The sequence below is a fragment of the Zootoca vivipara genome, chromosome 3 (assembly GCF_965207765.1).
Source record: "Zootoca vivipara chromosome 3, rZooViv2.hap1.1, whole genome shotgun sequence".
Classification (NCBI taxonomy): Eukaryota; Metazoa; Chordata; class Lepidosauria; order Squamata; family Lacertidae; genus Zootoca; species Zootoca vivipara.
Genome location: NC_142586.1, coordinates 87,642,646 through 87,667,319, shown reverse-complemented (window position 1 = coordinate 87,667,319; position 24,674 = coordinate 87,642,646). Strand labels below are relative to the sequence as shown.

Below are 24,674 nucleotides of genomic sequence, written 5' to 3'. Positions count from 1 at the left end.
AATCACCTACAAATAGAATTGTTGCCTAGTTTGCAACTTGGGGATTCTACTTTATTCCCCCGTTGTGTTTCGAGTCACAGGGAAAGGAATACATGACAAGAATGGGGGTGAGGAAACAGATGGGAATTACCTCCTCTGCCAATTCAGCTGCAGATCTACTGTAAAAGAGGGATGCTCCAAGAGGCCATAGCTCTTGGAGAGCATCTGCTTTGTACGCAGACAGTCCCAGGTTCAATCGCTGGCATTTTCAGATAAGGGGTGGGGGAGACCCCTGCCTGAAATCCTGGAGAGCCACTGCCAGTCAGTGTAGACAATACTGAGCTAGGTAGACCAAGAGTCAACCTGGATGGCTCAGTTGGTTAGAGCGTGGTGCTGATAACAGCAAGATTGCAAGTTTGATCTCCGCACTGCGCAGCTGCATATTCCTTCTGTTGCCAGAGGTTGGACTCAGTGACCCTTACGGTCCCTTCCAACTGTACAATTCTAGGATCCTATGACTCAGTCTAAGACAGGTGCCTATGATCTTATCAAGCCTTCCTGCAGGTTGCAACCCATTGAGTGACTCTGCTCATTGCATGTTGAGGCAAAGGTTGTGTTTGTGTATTTAGAAATATGTTCGTTTTCTTGTTTATATATTTGCATTTTCCCCTCATCTCTTGAAATGATTTTTATACATAACCATATTTAGAGATTTCTCCGAATCTCTAGAATTGCCCCCTTCCCCTCCATGGGTCCTATTATCCACCTTTTCAGCTGCATATTATTTCATCATCCAAGTTTTACGTCTCTCCATTTTGTTCATAGTAATTTTTACATTAAAAGTGTTATTGCAATCCTGCTAATGTTTTCATCTGTCTGCTTAGAGTGGTCTCTCAAGTAAATTGTAAATTCCCCCCATTCTTTATTAAAGTTCTTCTTGGTTTCTGAGCTTTCCGGTGAGTTTTGCCATTTCGGCATAGCCCAACAGCTTGGTTTGCCATCCTTCTCTGGTAGGGACTTTGTCTTCTTTCTGTCTCTGGATATATTACCTTTTTCCATTGTGGCACCCAAGGCTGTGTACATGTGGTCCCCAGGCTGTCTCCCATCTAGTCACTGACCAGGCCGCCTTAGTTTTAGCAAGCTGGTGGCCTCCTGTGCTCTCATATAATAATAATAATTTATTATTTGTACCCCGCCCATCTGACTGGGTTTCCCCAGCCACTCTGGGCGGCTTCCAACAAAGATTAGGTAAAGGTAAAGGGACCCCTGACCATTAGGTCCAGTCGTGACCGACTCTGGGGATGCGTGCTCATCTCGCATTATTGGCCGAGGGAGCCGGTGTACAGCTTCCAGGTCATGTGGCCAGTGTGACTAAGCCGCTTCTGGCGAACCAGAGCAGCACACGGAAACGCTGTCTACCTTCCCGCTGTAGCGGTTCCTATTTATCTACTTGCATTTTGACGTGCTTTCGAACTGCTAGGTTGGCAGGAGCTGGGACCGAGCAACGGGAGCTCACCCCGTCACAGGGATTCGAACCGCTGACCTTCTGATCAGCAAGCCCTAGGCTCAGTGGTTTAACCCACAGCGCCACCTGGGTCCCTCCAACAAAGATTAAAATACATTAAAATGTCACACATTAAAAACTTCCCTAAACAGGGCTGCCTTCAGATGTTTACTAAATGTCAGGTACGGTAGTTGTTTATTTCTTTGACATCTGATGGGAGGGCGTTCCACAGGGTGGGCGCCACTACCAAGAAGGCCCTCTGCCTGGTTCCCTGTAGCTTTGCTTCTCGCAGTGAGGGAACCGCCAGAAGGCCCTCGGCACTGGACCTCAGACTATGCCTGGACACTCAGGCTTCAACTTTCATACGACGCCATAGGATTCCCTGTGTGGTAACAGGCAGCAGAAGCACTGAGTGTGTTGAAATGTGCAAAGTCACCCTACCTATGTTACCGATATCTCTGCGAACGGGTTGCTTTTTCTCCCAGCTTAAGCCGCTGATCTGTACATAACGCAATATAATCTCTCCTGTCTGTGTTCTTGAAATTTACTTTGGCATCTTAAAATGATTTGTTCACACACCCATCTGAACAATATGTTGGCCTGTGCAGTGTTCAAATATTCTTTATCTGGCAGCATAGATGGTGGGCTTTCTTAACCATCTCCTTTATTCAGGTAATACCATACAAGATTAATTTTGCATATGTTATAGCAATTGTTCTGATCTCAGACACAACTCACTCTCACGCCTCTCTCTGTGTGGACTCTGACAACCAGTTCCCTGACACACACCAAATGCTGATTTTAATATGCTGTTATTTCCATGGTGAAAACCCTTTTATCAGTTCCAGTATTATGAGCTTTGCTGAAATTTTGACGTAGGCCTTCTTGCTCACTGGATCTCTTCAGACAATCTACTTCTACTTATTCTTCCAATACAGGGCTTTTTTTTTTTTCAGCTGGAGCTCACCGGAGCTCAGGTGGGAGCCTGAGTGGTAAGGAAAGGCACAGCAAAGGCACTGTGTGCTAGCAGCAAAATCCCACTGAGGTAAATCTCATAGGTCATCTGGTTGGCCACTGCGAGAACAGGATGCTGGACTAGACATTGCCTTTGGTCTGATCCGGCGGGGCTCTTCTTACCTTTGTTGCATTCTCGGTTTCTGTTGACAGGTGTCCGCATTAAAACAAGACACTCAATTATACATATAAAATATATAATTCAGAAAGGGGCAGTGCAGTAGACAATGGGAAAGAACCTCTGCCTGTGACCCGAGGGAAGTGGTGACAATTCTGGCCTAGGCAGACAAATCTAAGTCATCTTCCTATGAACCTAAGTGCAAGTAGCACTAGAGAACGCATTGCTCTGATGTTTGAGCACACACTTTGTGAAGCATATCTCTCCCCCTAGCAGTGAATTTTAATCATGCATAACAACTGCTTCTGCATTTGTCCATGTACATACCCAGACACCATTCTGATGAAGCTGACGAAGCTGTTCTGCGGAAGGGAGGAGAGCTAAGTGCCTTATTTTCTTCACTCCACTTGCTAAATTATTCCCAATGTGTTAAACAATGTAATTAAACACACACGCTCACATGATAAAAACTCTTTGCTGTTCCCTGTCAGCGCAGGGGGTGAGAGGGAGGGAGAGGGAGGGAGGGAGAGAGAAGAACGAACGCATGTGTCAGTCCCAGCCTTCAAGCTCTGCTAGTTTTAATTTGAGTTGTGGAATTAGTAATCAGTTTTGCTGGAACACTGTTGCAGGAAATAGATCCTTGCATGTGGCGGGCTTGAGCACTGTTGCAAATGAGTATTTGTTAAGGGGAAACCATTCCCTTGTCATGTTATGCTACATTACATGAGATTTATTTCCTTTGTGCGGAGAAATGGAAGCCAAAAAGGAACGCTCGCTCTTCGTGTCAGTGGAAGGTTATTTCTGAATTTCATCTGGTTCCCTCTTTAAAAAGAAACAGTCTCTCTTAATTAAACAACATGTGCAGAAATGCTCTTGGTTTATAGGGTTTATTATTAAGATGAGAGGCAAAGCCAGAAGCTAGGAAAAGGGAGAAATTCAGCCCAGTCCACAGAATATGCAAACCGAAAATGTAGCCTTTCTTCAAAAATGTGCAGAGCTTTGAACTTTGCTAACAAAAAAAGTGTACAAAAATGTATGTATTTGGGAAATGTGTGCATAAAAATGCACATATTTTGGTGAAAATGGGAAAAATGTGTCATTTTGGAACAAATTGCATACAGAAAAATGAACATCAGTAGAAATGTACACAATTCCTTTGTGAGGAGCCTTTGAAAAATCATAAACTGATGCTGAAATGCATGACTAACACACCTTTTGAATGGAAAAAAGAGAAACTGGGAGGAATGGAAATAAGTAGCCCTCTTAAATTGGGGCGGTTAAGCAGTATGTACCTCTGTGGGCAGAGAGTTCCACAGCATGATGGAAGGATTTAAGACTGTGAGGAAGTATCACACGTCAATGTGAAAATGCAAATATGTTTCACAGTCAGTTATATTTTTATGTTTTTAAATCCTTTTGCAATTATCATTTTACAACCCAAAGGTGCATTAGCAGGGTATTACATCGTTCCATATACAAAGCAAACAATAAGGAATAAGAGAAATAAATGGTAACACCCTAATCTAAATCAAGGCATCCGTACGGTATTTCCCACGATGGCGAAGATGGTGAATATTGGGCATCTAAATTCGAGGCGTGAGAAATAAAATCCCACCAGGTGCTCTGCATCCCTCTGAAGACGCACAATTTATTCAAATATATTTGAAACAAAATTGTTTAATTTATGGGAACCTTTTAATCAAATATTTAGAATTGTGTGCTCCGTGCTTGTCACACATCCCAATGCCTTTCCCCTTATTGGCCAGAGCGTTAAAAAGCTGGAGCTGGCTTGAGCCTTATGAAGCAATTGAACAGGATACATAGAGCAGGTTTCCTCTTACCGTCTCCACAGCTGAAATATCTGCACTGTAGAAACCATCAAGCTTTCCTCTCTTCCTCCTTCTGGGCTGGCATATCAGCCATTCCTCCAATGGCACACTACCTGTTTCACCATCAAGCCCTTCTCCAGTTGGGAAATTAGTCTAGTTCAAAGGAGGAGCAGGAGAGCTCCCCTAAGCCATATGGCAGTCCAAGTGGGATCACACTCTCCTTTGTCTAATTCTTTTCAATGGGAGTTCAGCTTCACGGAAGGAACCTGGAATATACAAAGACTCCGCAGCTTTGTGTTTAATCAGTCCCTTTGATGTTGACAATCAGAATTACAGGACTGCGGTGTGACTGCAGATGGCAAGAGGTGGCCAGTGTGCTTATAAAATGTGGGGAAGGGACTGGAAAGCAAATGCTCTCATAAATCTCAGGCACACTTTTAATAATAGCCTCCTATATTGAATTTGAGGCCTTGGCTATCTCATAGATCAAAACAATGTTCTGTGGAGTTACTGAAATCAGCAGTGTCAAGAGGGCTTTGTTTGGAAACTTGGGAGATTATCAGTGGAAATAACAAGGAACAGAGCCATGAGAGATTTTAATATGCCTTGAGACAGCAAGAGCGAGGAGCAGCTCAGCAGCTCGGTGAGCCTTTGTTAATTTTCTGCTCCAGGAAGGTTTAAATTTTGGGGCACAGATATATCGGTAGCACTTGTGGAATTTCAGACATATTCACATAACTTTCCAGATAATGAGGTTTCATTCACTGCCCTGTGGTTTGGGAATTCCACCTTCTTGGGATCCAGTCCTCAGACATGGTGGTTAATGATATTCCTCACCATTATCATTTCTTCATTTCAGGAAAGGAACAGGAACCCAATTCCTGAGATGTACCCGAGGAAACCTGAGCCAGGTGTGCCAAAGCCAGAGAGAGCAGGAAATGTGGCTTCCCCTGTGAAATTTAAGAACCAGGACTTTGTTCAGTTGAGATACCAGTGCCTGAATCATGGTGTTCTTTTTCAAGATGAGACATTCCCTGCAAACCTCACTTCCATTGGACCCTTGCCCCTTCTAGAGAACCCATATATAATCGAGTGGCGGAGACCAACTGTGAGTAGCTACCAAGTGTTAGCAGACCTTCGAGCGTTGGTAAATTAGAGTGGAATAACTGTCTATAGTTTCTGGAGTTCAATGGCTTTATTCATGCAGGAACTATTTCCAGGATGAGCAGAGATGAAAAGAGAGAAATAGCAGACATCTTGTCTCAACAATAAACAGTAAACATATTTTTGCTCAGTTTTTAGAGGTGGCATTACCTTAAACAGAAAGCTACAAACAAGTGCTGGCTAGCTTGCTACACAAACAGTGCCCTCTGGTAGTTCAAAGTAATGCATGCCTCAATTATGAACTCAAGAGAAGGAAATATATCAGCTCCGTGTTCCTAGTAAAGTCATTTAACTCAACATTAAACTGCAAGCTCTGGTGTGATTAGCCCTTGCCAAGCATTCTTTTTAAAAGTGGAATGGAAAAAGAAGATGGTGTATGTTGTTTCTACTTCCAGCCGTGACAAGTTCATTTGAAAGTTAGAACAGTACCTATGTGCATACAACAGTATACACATTAGAACGTAAGAGCCTACCGGATCAAGCCAGTGGTCAGTCTAGTCTATCATCCTGTTCTCACAAAAGCCAACCAGGTGCCTATAGGAAGTCCATAAGCAGGCTCTGAAAGCAACAGCAATCTCTCCTGTGGTTTCCAGTAGCTGATATTTAGAAGAACACTGCTTCCAGCAGTAGAAGTAGCACATAGCCATAAGGGTTAATAGTAGCCTTACCTTCCATGAATTGGTGGCCATCATAGAATTCTGATCATGCAGACAGATCTATATTCGTGGACATGATAGACCCTGTTCCAATTTTCAAATGGAAATTTGAGGTCATATTATCATACATTGAAAGAATGCTAAAAGGGGGCTTTCATTAATTAATTTCATTAATTCAGGAAGGGGTATTTCCTCCTCCTCAGGTTGCCCAGTGCTCCTCAGAGGAGAGAATAAGAAGGGGGAGAGGGAAGAGGGAAGAGGGAAAGAGAGGAAGACCCTTTGCCACCATGTCTCTGCACCGGTCACAGAAGATGAGGAGGCTTAGCTGCCAAGTATCCTGTTTTTCACAGGAAACCCCCGGATTTTAATCTGTTTCCCACTGTTCTCCCAAATGGAGAAAAATCCCGCAAATCCCCCAGATTTTCTACCTGCCAGGGAGCCTCCATTTTGGGTGCTGCTTTGCCCATGTGTGGGCACCGGAAATAGGGCAGAGCGGCACCGGAAGTCGCTTCTACGCATGCCCGACGGCCATCTTGGTGGTGGCCGCATGGCGACAGCCATCTTGGTGATGGCCGCTGCCATGCGGCCACCACTAAGATGGCCGCCGGGCATGCATAGAAGCAATTTCCGGTGCCGCTCTGCCCTATTTCCGGTGTCCACACATGGTCAGAGCGGCCCCGGAAGTTGCTTCTATGCAACTTCCAGTGCCGCGCCGCCACTAATCCCGCATTTTTCAGCGCAAGACTTGGCAGGTATGTGAGGGGGGGGAAGGGAAAATAATAAATATAGTGGAGCCTTGGGTTACGTACCGTCCTCATTACAAACACTTCGAGCAACAAGCTCCGCTAACCCGGAAGTAGGTGTTCCGGGTAGCAAACTTTGCCCTGGGATGTAAGCGGAAGTTGCGTGCTGGCAGTGCGGCGGCAGCAGGAGGCCCCATTAGCAAAAGCATGCCTCAGGTTAAGAATGGTTTCTTTCGGGTTAAGAACGGCCCTCCGGAACGAAGTAAGTTTGTAAACAGAGATACCACTGTACTGCTGAGCTATGGTCCTTCCTCTGTATGCATGTAAAGGCTTTACCCTCAGACAACATTGTGAGTAGGTTACTATCGAGCTTCATGGATGAGTGGGGATTTCAGCCCTAGCCTCAAGAGTCCTAATCCACTGCTCTAACCACTACACAACACCGCTTAGACATGGAATACCTTCTCCTTCCTCTCCTTTATCCAAGTTGTTGACATCACTGAAATGTGTACTACTGGGGGCGGGGGGGGGAGTAGATGGGGATTTTTTAAAGGGGTGTAAGAGTCATTTCCCCTTTGTTTTGTAGTGATATAACTATGAGTGTGGTGCATGCTTGTTTTTTGAAGTTTAGTAACTGTCAAGGGACGACGTCACATTTCAAAGGCTATGTATGTAAATCTATACAAATTAGCAATATCTTGAAATTAATTTTAATTGCAAGCCCCAATAAGCAATTCAATGAGCCCACTTTTGTGAGACTAACACTTTTGCCCTATGGCTATAACTTTTCTCAGCCACCCCACCCCCCACCCCCGTTAATTGTGCCAGTCATTAATGGTTGGTTTAGCAAACTGACAGTAAAGAAAAATTGCACCTCAATCCAAGATGTCTCTGCTTGTTTTGCATCTTCTGAGTCATGCAGTATCTGGTTATTTAAGTGACAGATAACTCCCCCCCCCTCTCCGCTGTCACCATTCCAGTTCCAATATAGCAGCTGAGGAGTGAAGCGGGCTTCAATTTTATCTCAGGCATCAACAAGAGAATTGCCAATTACGTTCAGAGTCTGGGATCTTTATAGCTGGTGGTAATGCATAAAGCAGAAAGAACACAGCTTGATTTGCAGATGCCAGGCGGTGCTGACAGCTAGAAACAACTTGTTTTGACTTGTAAAGTGAGCCAATTTGATAACGGGAGTCCCTGAAGGGGAACAGGGTTGGAGCACAAAACTGTCATCTTTGGCGCCCTTCTTGAACCTGACATCCATGCCCTTTGCCACTTGCTGAAAATTAGTGAATGCATTATTGCTGAATTTACTTAAATCCCACTCTTTCTTTTTTAGAATGGCTTTTCTGAGGCTCTCAGAGCAATCCTAGCCAGGTGATGATGAGCAGTTCCACACCTATTTAGCTTCCATGGCACTCTTTGAGGTTCTGGTCAGTCTTCATCAGGCACCCCCAAACCTCGGCCCTCCAGATGTTTTGGACTACAGTTCCCATCTTCCCCGACCACTGGTCCTGTTAGCTAGGGATCATGGGAGTTGTAGGCCAAAACATCTGGAGGGCCGCAGTTTGGGGGTGCCTGGTCTTCATGGCAGGGGTGTGGAACCTACGGTCCTCCAGATGTTGTTGGACTACCGCTCCCCTGATCCCACCCTAACCATTGGCCATGATGACTCTGGATAATGGGAACTGGAGCCCGACAACATGTACAGGACTACAGGACTCTTCTGCAGTATGGTTTGGGAATATAGGGCTAGGAGAGATAGGGGTTGCCATTTTTCTACTGGCTCCTACTCCTGCACTGTTAAATAACAGCTTGATCTGCTGATGTTAGCAGCTGATAATACTGAAATTTATGCCATGGAAAGTTTCGCCTATATTTCTGTAGATTAAATCACAGTTAAAGGTACAGGAGCAGTTTTCATTCTGATCAACTAGAAACTCTGCCTGAAGCTCATCCATTCCATTTGTCTGCCATTTGTGCCAGAAGAGCTCGCAAGCAAGGTGAACTCAAGCAATCGTTTGGTAATGCCTTTTAGTTAGGTTCTCAAACGAAAGGAAGCAAGAGCATAGTCTGTAGGTCTCTACGGATCTGGAGTCTAAGATCTTGCACAAAAGCATGCACCATATACATTTGGTGTGTGTGTGTGTGAAACTGTGGCTCCCCAGATGTTGTTGGACCTATATCCAACAAGCCAGGGATGGTGCAGCAATAAGCGAACGGCGACACATTTCCTGTCCCTGATCCACCATCCTTAACAACATAGCAGAGACCACCCAGGTGTCTAAAAAACACAAAAGAACAGGAACCATACCAGATAAAACAAAGAGATTTAACAATCATGCTCCAGTTGGTTCGGTCAAGTTTGCTGTGCTGCATATTGTAGGGAAAGGTTAACAAAATCACAAGAGATTTTCTGACAATCAAACCTAAGGGAGAAGTTTCTTCTTTCTCTGGATTATGCCTTAGGAAAGGAAAACTGGCTCCAGTGCAATGAGTCGTGCCCTTTCCTAAAGGTCTTATGCTACAGATGCGGAACTCGTGCAAATGGTAACTAATGTCGCTTCTCCTTGGCACACATCAATTACTGCCGAAATCTACATCTAATTCAATCAGTTGACTAGGCAGTGACACTTCTCTTATTAAGCAGTCACAGGCAGGAAATGTTGTTTCCATTTCATTAAGCTGATGGAATACAAGCAAACAAATGGATTTTTTTCCCAGTAATACTGAGCGAGGGAGGGCCTTAGGGTTCAAATCCCCAGCGACCTGCATAAAAACACATCCAGTCTACTAGTTGCCAACATTGACAAAAGGAAAAGCAGCTTCCCGTGGTGTTGAGAAATAGCAACTTTGGGTGCCAAAGAGCTGTGAATCACACAGAGTAGTTATTATTAGCCCAGTCTTCAGATTCCTTGCCTCTTTGGGGCACACCAGCCGCGCATCTTTTGAATGTGCCCGCCTGTTTATTCCACTGGATTTAATACATTGCATGGTGGGGTTTTGTTGTTGTTGTTGTTTAAATTAACCAAAGCTGAGTTTTAAAGCAAACTTTGCTCTGCGGTGTTGCATTTTTTCCCTTAGTTTTGTTTATTTTATTTTCTCTTTTAAAAAAATAATAATTCTTTTTTTTTAAAAAAAAAGTGCCCCCAGATTTATTGAAATTTTTGGGGGGGTAACTCTAGCATAGGAATGTAATAACAGTAAAAGAAGAAGGATATTGACAAGCTGGAATGGGTGCAGAGGAGGGTAACCAAGATGATCAAGGTTCTGGAAACCAAGGCTGTCACATGTAAGATGGAGCACAGCTGTTTTCTGTTGCTCTGGAGGGTAGGACCCAAGCCAATGGATTCAAGTTACGAGAAAGGTAAAGGTAAAGGGGCCCCTGACCATCAGGTCCAGTCGTGTCCGACTCTGGGGTTGCGGCGCTCATCTCACTCTATAGGCTGAGGGAGCCGGCGTTTGTCCGCAGACAGCTTCCGGGTCATGTGGCCAGCATGACAAAGCTGCTTCTGGCAAACCAGAGCAGCGCACGGAAACGCCGTTTACCTTCCCGCTGGAGCGGTCCCTATTTATCTACTTGCACTTTGATGTGCTTTCAAACTGCTAGGTGGGCAGGAGCTGGGACCGAGCAATGGGAGCTCACCCCATTGCAGGGATTTGAACCGCCGACCTTCTGATCAGCAAGCCCTAGACTCTGTGGTTTAACCCACAGCGCCACCTGGATCCCAACTAAACATTAGGAAGAACCTCTTCTAATAGTAAGAGGTGTTCAACAGTGGAAATAACCTCAGATGGTGGTTGGCAGTCGTTCATTGGAGGTTTTTATTGTTTGCTGTATTGTTTTTAATATTCGGTTGGAAGCCGCCCAGAGTGGCTGGGGAAAGCCAGCCAGTTGGGCAGGGTATAAATAATAAATTATTATTATTATTATTATTATTATTATTATTTAGCAGAAGTTGGGTGGCTGTGATTCTTACATTGCAGGGGGTTGGACAAGATTACTCTTTGTTTCCCTTCCAACTCTACAATTCTATTATTATTATTATTATTATTATTATTATTATTATTATTATTATTATTTTAATATAAAGAACAGACTAGGTTTTGCCCAAGTGGAGTTTTCTGCCCTGTGCTAAATAGAAGAGTTTAGGCTGGTGCATATGGCTGTTCTACCTGTGGCAATTATTCCCCTTCTAGGAAGGACCATAGTCCAGTGATAAGGGGTGAGGGGATGAGAATGAGCTTTTTTTTGCTTTTTTTAAAAAGCAGATTGACATTTGCCATGGGCTGCTGTACATAAAGAATTTCCTGCCTTAGAGAACAGGGTTGGATAACCCCAGAAGTCTCTTTCAGTTCTAATAAACTGAGTTGTTAAGAGGCATGCAAAGCACTCCATTTTCTGATATAATGAAATGACCTTAAAACAGAACTTGGGCTTTTCTGATTCTCAGTTGCATCCTCCTCCTCCTAAATTGGACTGCACATGTTGTTGGAGAAAAGAATATGGCCAAAAGCAAGCCAGTCACAAAACACCTGGGCTACAGAATTTCCCTGGAATATGCAGTTCACTGACATCTCTGTAGGGTGTTTGGTCTCAAATCAGTCTTAGCAGACAATCAGACCATGTATGCATCTAAATGTCTTTGAAGCTTTAAAGCCATATTTCAACATCAGCTTGTGTACACAGTATGAAAATGAAAAGAGCGACAAGTTATCAGTCAAACCTGTGTAGGAGACAGCAAAATCAATGTGTGCAAGAAAAATGCATTAAGGAGTTGGTTCCCAAATTTCCTGATGTGTTTTGAACCTTCCTCAGAGAAAATGACACATCTTAATTAAAAGGGAAAAAGAACAAGATTCTGATTAAATTCAATCTCCTACAGGTTACACCAGAGGAAGAGAACTTTGTAAAAACAAAAACAACATATTCCTCTCTTGAGTTTACTGGCCACAAAGGAACTGCTGCTCTCCAGAGTTTGGAAGTTGGCTTTTAATAAAAATTTACTTGCCGCTCATTGGTCTTGCCTTCTTGTTATAATGTGCAACCCTCTTTCTGACTGCAATTTGCTATATCTAGCAACAGTAGTAAATTCCTTTGTTTTCTAAGCTTGGGATCCCTCCCCATGTTACTGTTCATGGCAAAAAAAATAGAGGCACAAAACCACAGGTGGACTTGCATTTTCACTCTCTCATGTGAATTCTAATATGCAAAAGCAGAATGTGAACTTAGGGGTGGGGGAGGATGAGAATTTGCATTTTAGTGATGAAACTCCCTGACTTGCACTTCTCAGGCCAATGCAAAATTATCCTTTGAAATCCACACTTTTCTGCGTTTTATTACACAATTATTCAACTTGAGTGTACAAAAATCTGCAAGAAAGTGTGCATAAAATGCGTATAACCAGCACTATCTTTCTATAAAAGGAGGTGCTGGAACTCACCATGAACACCTCCCTCATTCTCTTAAAATGGCAATGGAGCCCACCTGAGAGGTGAAGGAACTGAGTTCCAGCGAGTTCTGGATGGAAAAAAGCATAATGTATATCATACAAAAAAGCATCATTAGGGGAAGTCATTAGTAAAAACATGTATATTCATCAAAACTGCGTCCAAAGTGTGTATCGGAAAAATCTGCAGCAAAACGCTATCAAATTTTCTTTAATATAATATTCAAGAAAATTTGATGCCGTTATTTTTTAAAAAATGCCAAATTCTGCAGAAATGTGGAGAACTGAATTTAAGTCTGGAAAAATGAGAAACCAAGAGAAACTGAAATAGACAGATTCATTCATCTCTCTGCTCACTTTCCATAGGAGCAATGGGTGAGCTTTTCCTCAATCTGCAATGGTATACAGTGGTACCTCTACTTACGAATTTAATGTGTTCCAAACACACATTTGTAAGTCGAAAAATTTTTAAGTCCAATCCCATAGGAATGCATTGGGAGAAAAAATTAATAAGTCAAAGCAACCCTATCTAAAAATTCGTAAGTAGAAAAAATCCTATCTAAACCGCATCCAAGATGGCGGACAGAGCTCCATTTGTAAGTAGAAAAATTCATAAGTAGAGTTATTTGTAAGTAGAGGTACCACTGTATTTTTTAGAAGGGAAGCGCACATGCTCCCCTTTAGCACATTATGGTGAAAAGTGGAAGCATTTGTCCACATGTATATTGGCTTCGATCCTAATTTAGCCACCCGGGAACAGATATTTGCAGACAGGGTGAAAATGTTTAGGATTTTTCATTTGAGCAAAGTTCAGGCCATGCATTTGAGCAAAGTTCAGTCCATTCCTGCTGAAGGCTGCAGATCTAAATGCACCTACTAGAAACTAAGGCTGCAATTCTAATTCCATTTACATGGGAGCCAGTTCAGTTGCATTCAACTGGAGTTATAGGGGAGCGGACATACAGATGAGTACAAGGAAGGAGGTGTCAAGTAAAGTTCATCAAATAGTATAAAGAAATGAACGTAATTAGCAGCTATTAATCAGCATTCTATTAAGTAACAGAAATGTGTGCTATTCTCTTTTAAAGGAGATCCTCTCATACCAGAACCCGCTTTTGATTGTGGATTCTGTGAGCAGATTTGATATTCTTCAAGGGCCTATAGGTAAGATCCAAATTCTATGTTGGTACTTGGGAGTTTGCAGGCCTGCAAACCAAGAGTGCACCTGTTACTATATCCTAACAACATCTATTTATTTTATTGGAATGCTATAGAAAGCATTAATTGTTTTCTGCATTATTTTTAATCGTTCTTGATCAAGTACTTCTTACTATAGCCCTGTTCCGATGACATGGAATGTACAACGAACAAGCTTGAGGGTTCAGAATTGCCCTTCAGTCTTTGCATGCTAATCAGAAGTGTGTCTGCCCAGACACTGGTTGAGGTGGGTTTTCAAGACCCTTTCATGGGCGTAGGCAGGGGGGCAGGAGGGGGCAGCTGCCCCCCCCTAGAAGCAAAAAAATTAATGTATTTTACAGACCATAACCAACACTTTTCCCCTCCAAAAACTGAAGTGGAAAGGGCTTTGCTTTAGCAAGAGCAGCTAAGTCTCCGCTTGCTGGGTGGGGGGGGGGGACACAGCAGTAACAAAAACACATCAAATAAATAAAGCAAAGTGGCTACCAGTAGTTAAGCAGTTAAGACAATGGAGCATATATCCCCAGGCAAGATTCGATAGCTGACCATTTCACCCTATTGTTCTTAAGTGGAAGTTGTTAATGAGCATTCAGGAGCATTAAGAGTTCTATTGGCGATTTAATGAGGGTGCAGACTCAGAGGATTCAATTTGAATAAGGTGGCTCTGCAAGGCTAAAAAAAGTGAATAAGAAAGGGGGGGCTGTAGCTTTGACAGACACAGTGATGTTTATAAAAAACATTGGTGTTCCAGTCTGCCCCTCCTCCTGCATCTGTATACTGTAAATCAGGGGTGGCCACCTCCCAAGAGACTCTGATCTACTCAGAGTTTAAAACTGGGGGTGATCTACCCCCTTTTGGGGGGTTCAGGTCAAAGCTGTTGAGTTTTTTTTAAAAGGAAGGGAAGCCCTGTTTTGGGGGGTTTAGGTCAAACTTGTTGAGCTTCTTTTAGGAGGGAGGCCCATTTTTGTTTAGGGCTTCAGGTCATAGTTCAACTTTTTTGAGGGAGGAGGAAAATTTTGGGTGAGCTTTTTTTAGGGGTGCCAGTGACCTACCAGTGATCTACCACAGACATCCAGTGATCTACTGGTAGATCACAATCTACCTGTTGGACATGCCTGCTGTAAATCGAGCAGAGAGAAAGCTGCTTACAAGGCTCCTGTACATGCAGAGTTCCAGCATCACAGCGTCACCCAGAGGCACCCACAAATATGAGTTATCCCTCTCTCTATTTCTTCCTTCCTTCCCTCCCTCTTCCATCCTTAATAAAATACGGGGGGAGGCAGATAAGCCCCACATAGAAAGCCCATCAACATGGGGGGATGACTCTTTCAAATACGGTATTTACCAGTAATTGGGGGGGGGGGAGAGGCACCTAGGCCTCTAGGAGTTGGCTGCTATGCCTAGGAGTAGGACAATTCAAGAAAGCAGAACGATGCATATGGTATGGTAATATATCAATAGAATCGTAGAATTGTAGTCGGAAGGGACCACAAGGGTCATCTAGTCCAACCCGCTGCAATGCAGGATTTTTTTCCTAAGGTGGGGCTTGAACCATGGTTGAAATATTATGCTGATATGCAGCAACGCCTCGGAGCCGTCGTGGCTGCGGCCATGCCTTGCCCCGCCCTCGCCCGCCCTTCCACCCCCTCTTGCCTGCCCGACCCTCCTGTCCTCTTGCTGCAGAGTTCCAGCATCACACCGTCATCCAGAGACACCCACAAATATGAGTTATCTCTCTCTCTATTTCTTCCTTCCTTCCCTCCATCTTCCATCCTTAATAAAATATGGGGAGGCAGATAAGCCCCACATGGAAAGCCCATCAACATGGGGGGATGACTCTTTCAAATACGGTATTTACCAGTAATTGGGGGGGGGCACCTAGGCCTCTAGGAGTTAGATGCTATGCCTAGGAGTAGGACAATTCAAGAAAGCAGAATGATGCATATGCTATGGTAATATATCAATAGAATCATAGAATTGTAGTCGGAAGGGACCACAAGGGTCATCTAGTCCAACCCCCTGCAATGCAGGATTTTTTCCCTAAGGTGGGGCTTGAACCATGGTTGAAATATTATGCTGATATGCAGCAACGCCTCGGAGCCGTCGTGGCTGCGGCCATGTCTTACCTCGCCCTCGCCCGCCCTGCCACCCCCTCTCGCCTGCCCGACCCTCCCGTCCTCTCCAGCCAAGCAGGGGAGCCGCCAACGCTACCAGCCCCAGAAGCACAAGGTGGCCACTGCTGCCACCGCCATGATGTCATCAGGCCCGTTGGCCCTTTAGCCCTGCCCACTTTGTGGCCCCTCCCCTTCTGTGCCTTGGCCCCGCCCCTGAACGACCATGGCTTGCCCCCCCCCTAGTTTTGATCCTGGCTACGCCCCTGGACCCTTTCAAATGAAGATGGGGTGAAGTGTACCTGGGCCTCTATGAGGCGAGACGCAATGACAACAGCAAGAGACTTTATTGAGCCAATGGCTAACAGAACAAAGCCGTCAAACAGGGGCAAAGCAACTTCTTATAAGTATTTCTGAAAGCCTAGGCCACTCCCACTCTCAATGTGATTGACTTCCTAAGCCCCCAAGCTGTGAGGAGCTTAAGAGCCAATGCCAGTAGCCCAAACCCTGACAATGTTATGTGATTGGATATCATGTATCAAATCAAAACACAGGGCTCAGGATCTTAGTCCAGACTCAAGCTCAGGAGAGCACAGACCAGTGCATACATAACATGGGTCGTGTCTATGGGAGGAGTATCTGCACATTGCACCGCTGCTGGTCAGGGGATGAGGCCAAAAGGGCTACATAAGCCCATGCTGTCCCCCATTCGGGCATCTTTGTATTTGGGGGGGGGTAGCTACCTACTCTCTCTTCAGCTGGTCACCTGAGGACCAAATAGGATTCCCCACCCTCACCCCAATTAAGCAAACTGGCTATTGCTTTTGGATTTCCTCCCTCTTCTCTGCATTAATCAAGGAGTAAACTTGGTTGGCAGCTTGTGCTGGGGGCCCTGTGATTAACTATGTTTTAGGTTGAGCTCAGCTGGAAGAATTGCGGGGGGGGGGGGAGAGACATCAATAATCCAGGATGGATTTCCTCTGGGTCACCTATTCTGAGCTGTGGGACGTGAGAGTGATGAGAAGCTCAAGGAGGACACGGTCTTCCAGAGGGTGATGTGCAGCTGAGAAATAGACAGCATGGGGATCACAGTCTGATGGCATTTCAATGCTTAAATCCAGGGGCGGCAGGATAAGCAAGATCAAAGGCGGTACAAAGTCAAAACACAGGGAAGTCCAGTGATTAGCTAGGTGCACAAGTCAGGAAGCCGATTCAGAAATGTTATCCCTGTATTCTGTGCCTGTCACTGAAGGCCAGGGCATAACTACAGGCCATCTGTGTTGCCTGAGGACTTAGTCTGTTCATGAAAAGTTGCTAGCTCAAGAGTATTTCACTGTCACGGTCCGGTCGGCGGGCGGTTGAAGCCCTGGCTGAGGACGTCAGGACCAGAGGCAAGATGGTGGTGTAGAACAGTGTTTCTCAACCAGTGTGCCTCCAGATGTTTTGGGACTACAACTCCCATCATCCCTAGCTAGCAAGACCAGTGGTCAGGAATGATGGGAGTTGTAGTCCCAAAACATCTGGAGGCACACTGGTTGAGAAACACTGGTGTAGAAGCAGGAACAGGTACAGGGCTGAGGGTCCAGCAGCAGGCAGTCGCAGGGTCAAGGAGCAAGGCGTCGGCAAGGCGAAGGTCCAAGGGTCGAGAAGCAAGGCGTCAGCAAGGCGAAGGTCCAAGGGTCGAGGATCAAGGCGTCAGCAAGGCGAGGGTGCAAGGAGCAAGAGGCCAGATGCAACCAGGCAGGGATAGCGTTGCTGTGGCCAAGAGCTGAAGGAAAATGCTGAGCTTTTATCCCTCCCAGCTCTTGCCACCAGGTGCAGTGAGTTATCGAGTGGCCTCACCTGAGTGGCCACTCCTTGCTTCTCCAGCACAAGCTGAGGCAGGCCCCAGTCCTGCAAAGCGCTACAGGCCCCAGAGCCTGACTCCTGCCCATACTCTTGACACTCTTTACTCATGAGGTATCCTTGTTCCTCAGGTTGGTACTCTGGGGTCTGGTGGCCAACTGAGACTGCTACTGCCCCTAGGACTTGGTGACCACTCAGCTTCCACTTCCGATTCTGTGAAGGGGGTATCTGTATCTTGAGATAGCCTGCGTCTACCGTATCTGTGAGGAGAACCATTTCTCTTATTTTTTTCATGGGAATGAGAAATTCTTCAGCAGTTCCTTCCGGGGTGGTGCTCACTATGAGAAGCGGCCAAAGCATAACTCCCCCCCCCTCACCTGTTTTCGTTTGTTTGCTGTCTGTGAGGTTGTTTTGCTTGTTTTGCATCCTGCGTATGACGCAGACCTTGTATAGCTCTGGGGCATTGTGGGAGAAAAATGGCAGCCAACACCACCACCAAAACAATGGTAGAGACTATTCAGAGAAAATACTGTAAAGTGACCTTTTTCCAGGGACAGGGATGAGAAAAAGCAAGATATCTGAAATGGTCTTGGAGAAATAAGAAGCCTGCTGAGAAATTTCAGCTCAGCTCTAATTATAACAGGCTTGTGAAGAGCAGAGGTTGAGAGGAGAGAAGTAAGTTGGGATGAGGGAACAGATAAAGTTAATGCAGTTGCCTTAAGAGAAAGCAGGTGAGCCAGTGCCCTGCAAAGTGATGCTGACTGAATCAGTGCAGAGACCGAAAGTAAGGGGTCATTTGGTCACCGTGATGGAAGAGAAAATTATTGCAACAGATGGAGGAGAGAAACTAGTGAGCAGAAAATGGAGAAAGTCTACATGAGAGATGACCTGGATATGCAAAAGGTTTTCAGCAGCCGATTCCGAAAAGAAAAGGCAAATTTTGTACAGGCAGCAAATGAAAGAGTGAGTGGAAGGATTTAACATCAGCCTGGATGTGGGGAGAAAATGAAAAAGAGTAGCCAAAGATGGCCCTACGGTTGTGCTCGGTGAAGGTTGTTGTTGTTTAGTCGTTTAGTCGTGTCCGACTCCTCGTGACCCTATGGACCATAGCAGTCTTCCACTGCCTCCCGCAGTTTGGTCAGACTCATGTTCGTAGCTTCAAGAACACTGTCCAACCATCTCGTCCTCTGTCGTCCCCTTCTCCTAGTGCCCTCAATCTTTCCCAACATCAGGGTCTTTTCCAGGGAGTCTTCTCTTCTCATGAGGTGGCCAAAGTATTGGAGCCTCAGCTTCAGGATCTGTCCTTCCAGTGAGCACTCAGGGCTGATTTCCTTCAGAATGGATAGGTTTGGTCTTCTTTGCAGTCCATGGGACTCTCAAGAGTCTCCTCCAGCACCATAATTCAAAAGCATCAATTCTTTGGCGATCAGCCTTCTTCATGGTCCAGCTCTCACTTCCATACATCACTACTGGGAAAACCATAGCTTTAACTATACAGACCTTTGTCGGCAAGGTGATGTCTCTGCTTTTTAAGATGCTGTCTAGGTTTGTCATTGCTTTTCTCCCAAGAAGCAGGCGTCTTTTAAGTGAAAGTGAAGGTAGGGGAGATAATAGGATTTTTCAACAGTGACAGAAAAGTGTGGCAGAGAGGGAAGGTCTGGATAAGAAGACGGAGAGTTCAGTTTGACACATTGCTGGGATGCTCAGGCGGAAATGTCAGCGAGGGAGCTAGTGATTAAAAAAGATTGTCCAGAAGGGAATGAAAAATAAACCTGTGAATCATCAGGTGGTGATCTGCAGCCTGTCTGTCTGCGCTAGTTCCCTTACTTTACATGTATGGTCGAATGATGTCTGGCCCTTTTGTGCATAGGAAGAGATGGGGACGTGCTTCTTTCCCCTTCACTATATGTTTAATCAGTTTTAAATCCTATTTAAACAGGCAGGATGCAGGATGCAAACCTGGGTGGTTTGAAATCAAGCCACGCAGGGAAAGACACAAGCAGGGACGTAGGAAGGGGGTGCAGGGGGTGCGGCCCACCCCGGGTGTCATCCTTGAGGGGGTGACCAAATGGCACACCATGGGGGCAGCACTGCAGAGCACCCGAGCCACGCGTCTCTCCTGGGAGTGACGTGGTGGCCCAGGGCCCCACGCTGCCCGAAACGGCAGTGTGGGGCTTGCGTCCGCCAGACGGACTCCACAGGCACCCCCGTGTGTGGATCGCCCCACCCCCACCACTCAGGGTGCTGGAGCAGTTAGCTATGCCCCTGGACACAGGAGTTTTTAGGCACTGCCAATCGATTGTTCAAACCCTTCTTTTTGGCCAGGAACCGTGTCCTTACTTGCCCCATGATGGACTTCATGTATGACAACAGGCATAGGGCAGGAGAACATGGCTTGGGGAAAACAGCCTCATGGACTAAATTAGGATATCTTCTGGGCCTAATTAGACCTGAATAGAACTCCTGTGAATAACATTTGAGGGAAATGTCTCTCAGTTAACAAATATAGACAACCATTGCAAGTTGTACAATTTATGTTCTGAACCAAGTAATTATGAACTTTGGAAAAAATCAATGCCTGCTAGAAGAGGGTGTAGTAGATTGATTGTGGAATTAATTACAACCTCTGTCTTATCTTTTCCAAGGTGATTGTTGGGTTCTAGCAGCTCTTGGTTCTTTGACCTTACAACCACGGTTCCTGGAAAACGTAATTCCAAGAGACCAAGGATTCCAACACAATTATGCAGGGATTTTTCATTTTCGGGTATGTAAAAATAGTATGTTGGCGTTGTGTCATTTTGTATTATGTTTTCAGATAAAACTCCAGAACCTAGAGCTGCTCATGGTTAAAAGTAGTGTTTTATTTCATGCTTGCCACAATCAGTAATCAAAATGTAGGTTTAAGAGCAAAAACATAACATATAGAGAATACAGAATGTCTTAATTAAATTATATAAAAGTTAAATATACATAAAATACGGTAATTAATTAAAAGATCCCTCCCAGGAAATGAAAATGCTAACAATTTTAAGTCATTTGGCCCTTTTTACAGTCAACACAGCTACGGACTAGATGCATTTACCATAAATCTTTCTAGCTACTGTAAGTAATAGTGTCACTCTGGATAGGGCAGAGCTGTTGACGTTTGATTCATCTGGATAACCTACCATTACTATTTTATACATTTTGCCTTAACACAGTGGTGCCTCGACTTACGAATTTAATCCGTTCCGAAGGCACCTTTGTAAGTAAAAAAATTCGTAAGTCGAAAAATGCCATTGGAAACGCGATTTCCCATAGGAATGCATTGGAAATGGAAAAATTTGTAAGTCGAAGCAACCCTATCTAAAAATTCATAAGTCAAAAAATCTAAAACCGCCGAGGTTTTTTCCTGGATGTCGAGACATTCGTATGTGTCTCGACACATTACCCCCATTCGTAAGTCGAAAAATTCGGTTGTCGAGTCGTTCGTAAGTCGAGGTACCACTGTATATGGCTTTGCAATAGTGCCATGCTGGGAAAATGTTTTTTTTAACCACTCCCACTCTATATCAATTAATGAGGAAAAAGTTCATAGCTGCCAAGTATCCCGTATCCGTCGGGAAAACCCCTTTTTTCTTACCGTTTCCCGGCGGCCTCCCATTTGGCGGAAAATCCCGGCATTGTCCCTTTAATTTGCTTCTTCCCGGCGGCCATTTTTCTGGTGCCGCTTTGCCCTTCTATGGGCACCAGAAAATGGAGGCGCCGGCGCCGGAAGTCGCTTCCGCGCATGACCGGAAGTTGCGTGACGCGACTTCCGGTTGCGGTTTGCCCTTCTATGGGCATCAGAAAATGGCGGCGCCGGCGTCGGAAGTCGCTTTTACGTGTTTCCGGTCATGCGCGGAAGCGACTTCCGGCGCTGGCGCCACCATTTTCTGGTGCCCATAGAAGGGCGAAGCGCCACCGGAAGTTGCGTCACGCAACTTCCGGTCATGCGCGCGCTGCCGATCCCGGATCTTTACGATCCAGACTTGGCAGCTATGAAAAAGTTGCAGTAGAAAATTATCAGAGAAAGAGCAACAACAATGAAGATCTGATAGGCTTGCTGCAGAATTTTAACTGAGCCTTCCCCACTTTCAAGATGGCCGAGCATTTTAGTGAATGCCCTTTTCTTTCATTCAACAAGACGTCTCCAGTGGTCAGCGTTCAACAGCCTTCCCAGATGAACTGCATGTAATCTTCTGGTGGGCTTTCCAGTACACCGGAAAACAGGTAGTCTGCCTGCCTTGTGCCTGACAGCTATTTGTTATTCCTGCATTTCTTTAATGTGAAATCTTGTCACTTTTATTACAATCAGTGTCGAGGGGTGTTTTTTTTTAGGTGCAAAAGGAGTTCCTTCAAAAACAAAATCAGTGAGTGCAGCACTCTCGGGCAGCTGGTATCTGGCTCCCTGTGCTAGGTAAAGCAAGACATAATGATGTAATGGTGGTCTTTTCAGATCAGGAAGACTGAGCAGCAAGGGAGGCTGCAGAGCAGTTGAGAAATGTTTGATACAGGTGTGGGAACCTTTAGCCCTCCAGATGTTGCTGAACTACAGCTCCCATCAGCCATAGTCAGCATGACCAATAGCCAGGGATGGTGTAGCCTTTGGAGGGCCAAAGTTCCTCGCACCTGGCTTACATAGCTGCCAAGTTATCCCTTTTTTTAAGGGAAATTCCATTATGCTGAATAGGCTTCCTCGTGAGAAAAGGGAAAACTTGGCAGCTATGCTGGTTTAATGTAAATTAAAAGGCACACACATGCACCATCTTTGAATACCTCACAATTGAACTCACCAAAATAATTGTTAAATTCTAAAACACCCTGTGAATGAGGCAGAACCACAACAACTTTTTTTTTATTTGTACCCTGCCCATCTGACTGGGTTGCCCCAGCCACTCTGGGCGGCTTCCAACATATAGTAGCCTCTCTTGGGAGGAAATAAAAACTTTTGAGAAACCGGAGGTTTCAGCACAACACGACTTTGAATTACTCTCTCCAATAAAGGTTTAAAATAGACTCTGGAATTACTTCATGAAAAGCTTGTACGCATTATTTAAGAGCATTCCAGTCTTCTTATTAAGAAGTAGAATTTATTATGGTATTTGAAAATATTTCCCACTACCCTCTTATCAGGAACTCGGTATACCTGCATCTACTTTTTCTTCTGACAAGAAGATCAAGCTAAACCAAACAAAGACCAACCCAAACACTCATACCCCTGAATCAAATATCTTTGTCCGTAATGTTCTTAAATTATCTCTTCAAAGTTGCTGCTAGCGCAGCACAGCTTGATAATTAGTTTTTATGCAACTTGGTAAAGAATGCACCATTTCCTCCAACAAAGAGATAAAAAAGCCTATTTTCTATTTCAGTCATAGTGCCTGCCATTTCTATATTACTTCAAAGGACTTTGAGAAATTGGAAAGCACTGATTTAACATCCCCATCCACAGAGATTAGTCATTAAGCACCTGATGTATTTTCATGCGTATGTTTGGCGGGTGGCGGTGAGGTGCCGACGGGGTCACATTGCTCACCTGGCTTCCCAACCCTTTGTGTAGATGCCAGTTACTGAGCGGGAAAGAGGAAGGTGCAGGGAACTCAATGGCAGCAAAGTCAACGAAACGCCCCTGCTGTGCCAGCCCTTCTCACCTGGGGATGGGGGGGGGGCGGAGATCTGGCCCACCAGACCAAAGAATTCCCCCACCCCTGCCTAAGGGGCAAAGCTATTGCTTAGCTTGGTTTCATTGTTCTTGCTTGTAGTTAATTATGCCCAGCAGGAGCTGAAAGAAGCCTAGCCTATCAAATTCTCAACCCCTTTTCCTCTGGGGTTTTGAGGAATTGTAGCAATGTTATTGGTTCACCCTTTTTTCTAGGTCACATGGCGTGCTTTTGAAAAAACAACAAAGAATGGTAGTGACAAGTTTTGCAACTAACAAATTAAACAAAATTGTGTAGCTCAAGGGATCCTAACAGCTGCACAGCACGGTTTTCCTTTCCTCTGTGCTAAACAGGAGAGCTTGAATTAATCACCAAATAAAAGGGGGATTTCTGTTTTATTGTGAACTTTACTCTTGATCCTTGGAAATCTTCCAGTACCCAGATAAAATGGCTTCAATCTCTTGAAAGACGCCTTCTTGTTTGCACTTTAGCCTCACTGCTTTCTGCGATGTTTGAACAAAGGTGCATTGCAGTTTCAGCCTTAAACCTTCATAGTCAATAGGCCAGCAGCCTTGTGCTACTAGCTGTTTGCCATGAGCTTTTGACTGAGGAAAGAAATAAAAAAGCCCTCCAACATCAAAGAGCTTGGAAAGATGGTACTCCAAGTGTCTCCATGCATTTGTTCTCTGCCAATCAGCAACAATGATTAAAGGTAAAACAAATTGGATTGTTTTTCCTGGCTTGAAGCCATGCTTTCACTTTGATGGTTCAGATAAATGCAAGTTGCATCCAAAACCTTTCTCGCTCTTGTTATACAAAATTTAAACTCGGCTACCTTGATCACTTTTTTAAACTAAAAAATAATTTTGGAGGTATAGAAGGTTGGAGAGACATCAAATGCTGCCTTTTGTTTCAAACTTCAACCACCCATTTTTGGTAGATGATTCTTGAACGTATTAAATCAAAAGAGCATACAGGCAAGAATAGAATTCTTACTATTCACTAGGGTTTCCCACTATACATTTAAATCAGATACTCTAGGTTGGTGACGGCAGTATGTCAGGCTTGGGCAGTGGGCACCCCTTAGATCAGGGGCCCTTGGCCAGTGGCACCAGCCATAACTATATTCTTGCAAGCCACCCCAATCACCAATGGTGTGAGATTCCAGGAGTTCCAGGCATGTGCCCAAAATCTGGCTTCATTTGAATGAGGAACACAACCGAGACTGTGGTGCCTTTATATGTGGTTTATTTACATATATATAAAACCTCAGCAGGTGGCACTGTGGGGTTAAACCACAGAGCCTAGGGCTTGCCGATCAGAAGGTCGGTGGTTCGAATTCCCGCGACAGGGTGAGCTCCCGTTGCTTGGTCTCTGTTCCTG

General features: G+C 44.8%; 1 protein-coding gene across 3 annotated transcripts in view; it reads left to right on the top strand.

Moving 5' to 3' along the window:
- Positions 1-24,674, top strand: part of CAPN13 (calpain 13) — an 87,305-nt gene that overhangs the window by 5,228 nt on the left and 57,403 nt on the right. The window contains exons 2-4 of one of the 3 annotated variants that reach the window (XM_060272961.2): positions 5,304-5,552; positions 13,546-13,621; positions 20,256-20,374. In XM_060272961.2, the coding sequence (XP_060128944.2) occupies positions 5,304-5,552; positions 13,546-13,621; positions 20,256-20,374 (444 nt within the window). The remainder of the gene's footprint in view (positions 1-5,303; positions 5,553-13,545; positions 13,622-20,255; positions 20,375-24,674) is intronic. The other 2 variants (XM_088666618.1, XM_088666617.1) reach the window with 2 other exon arrangements.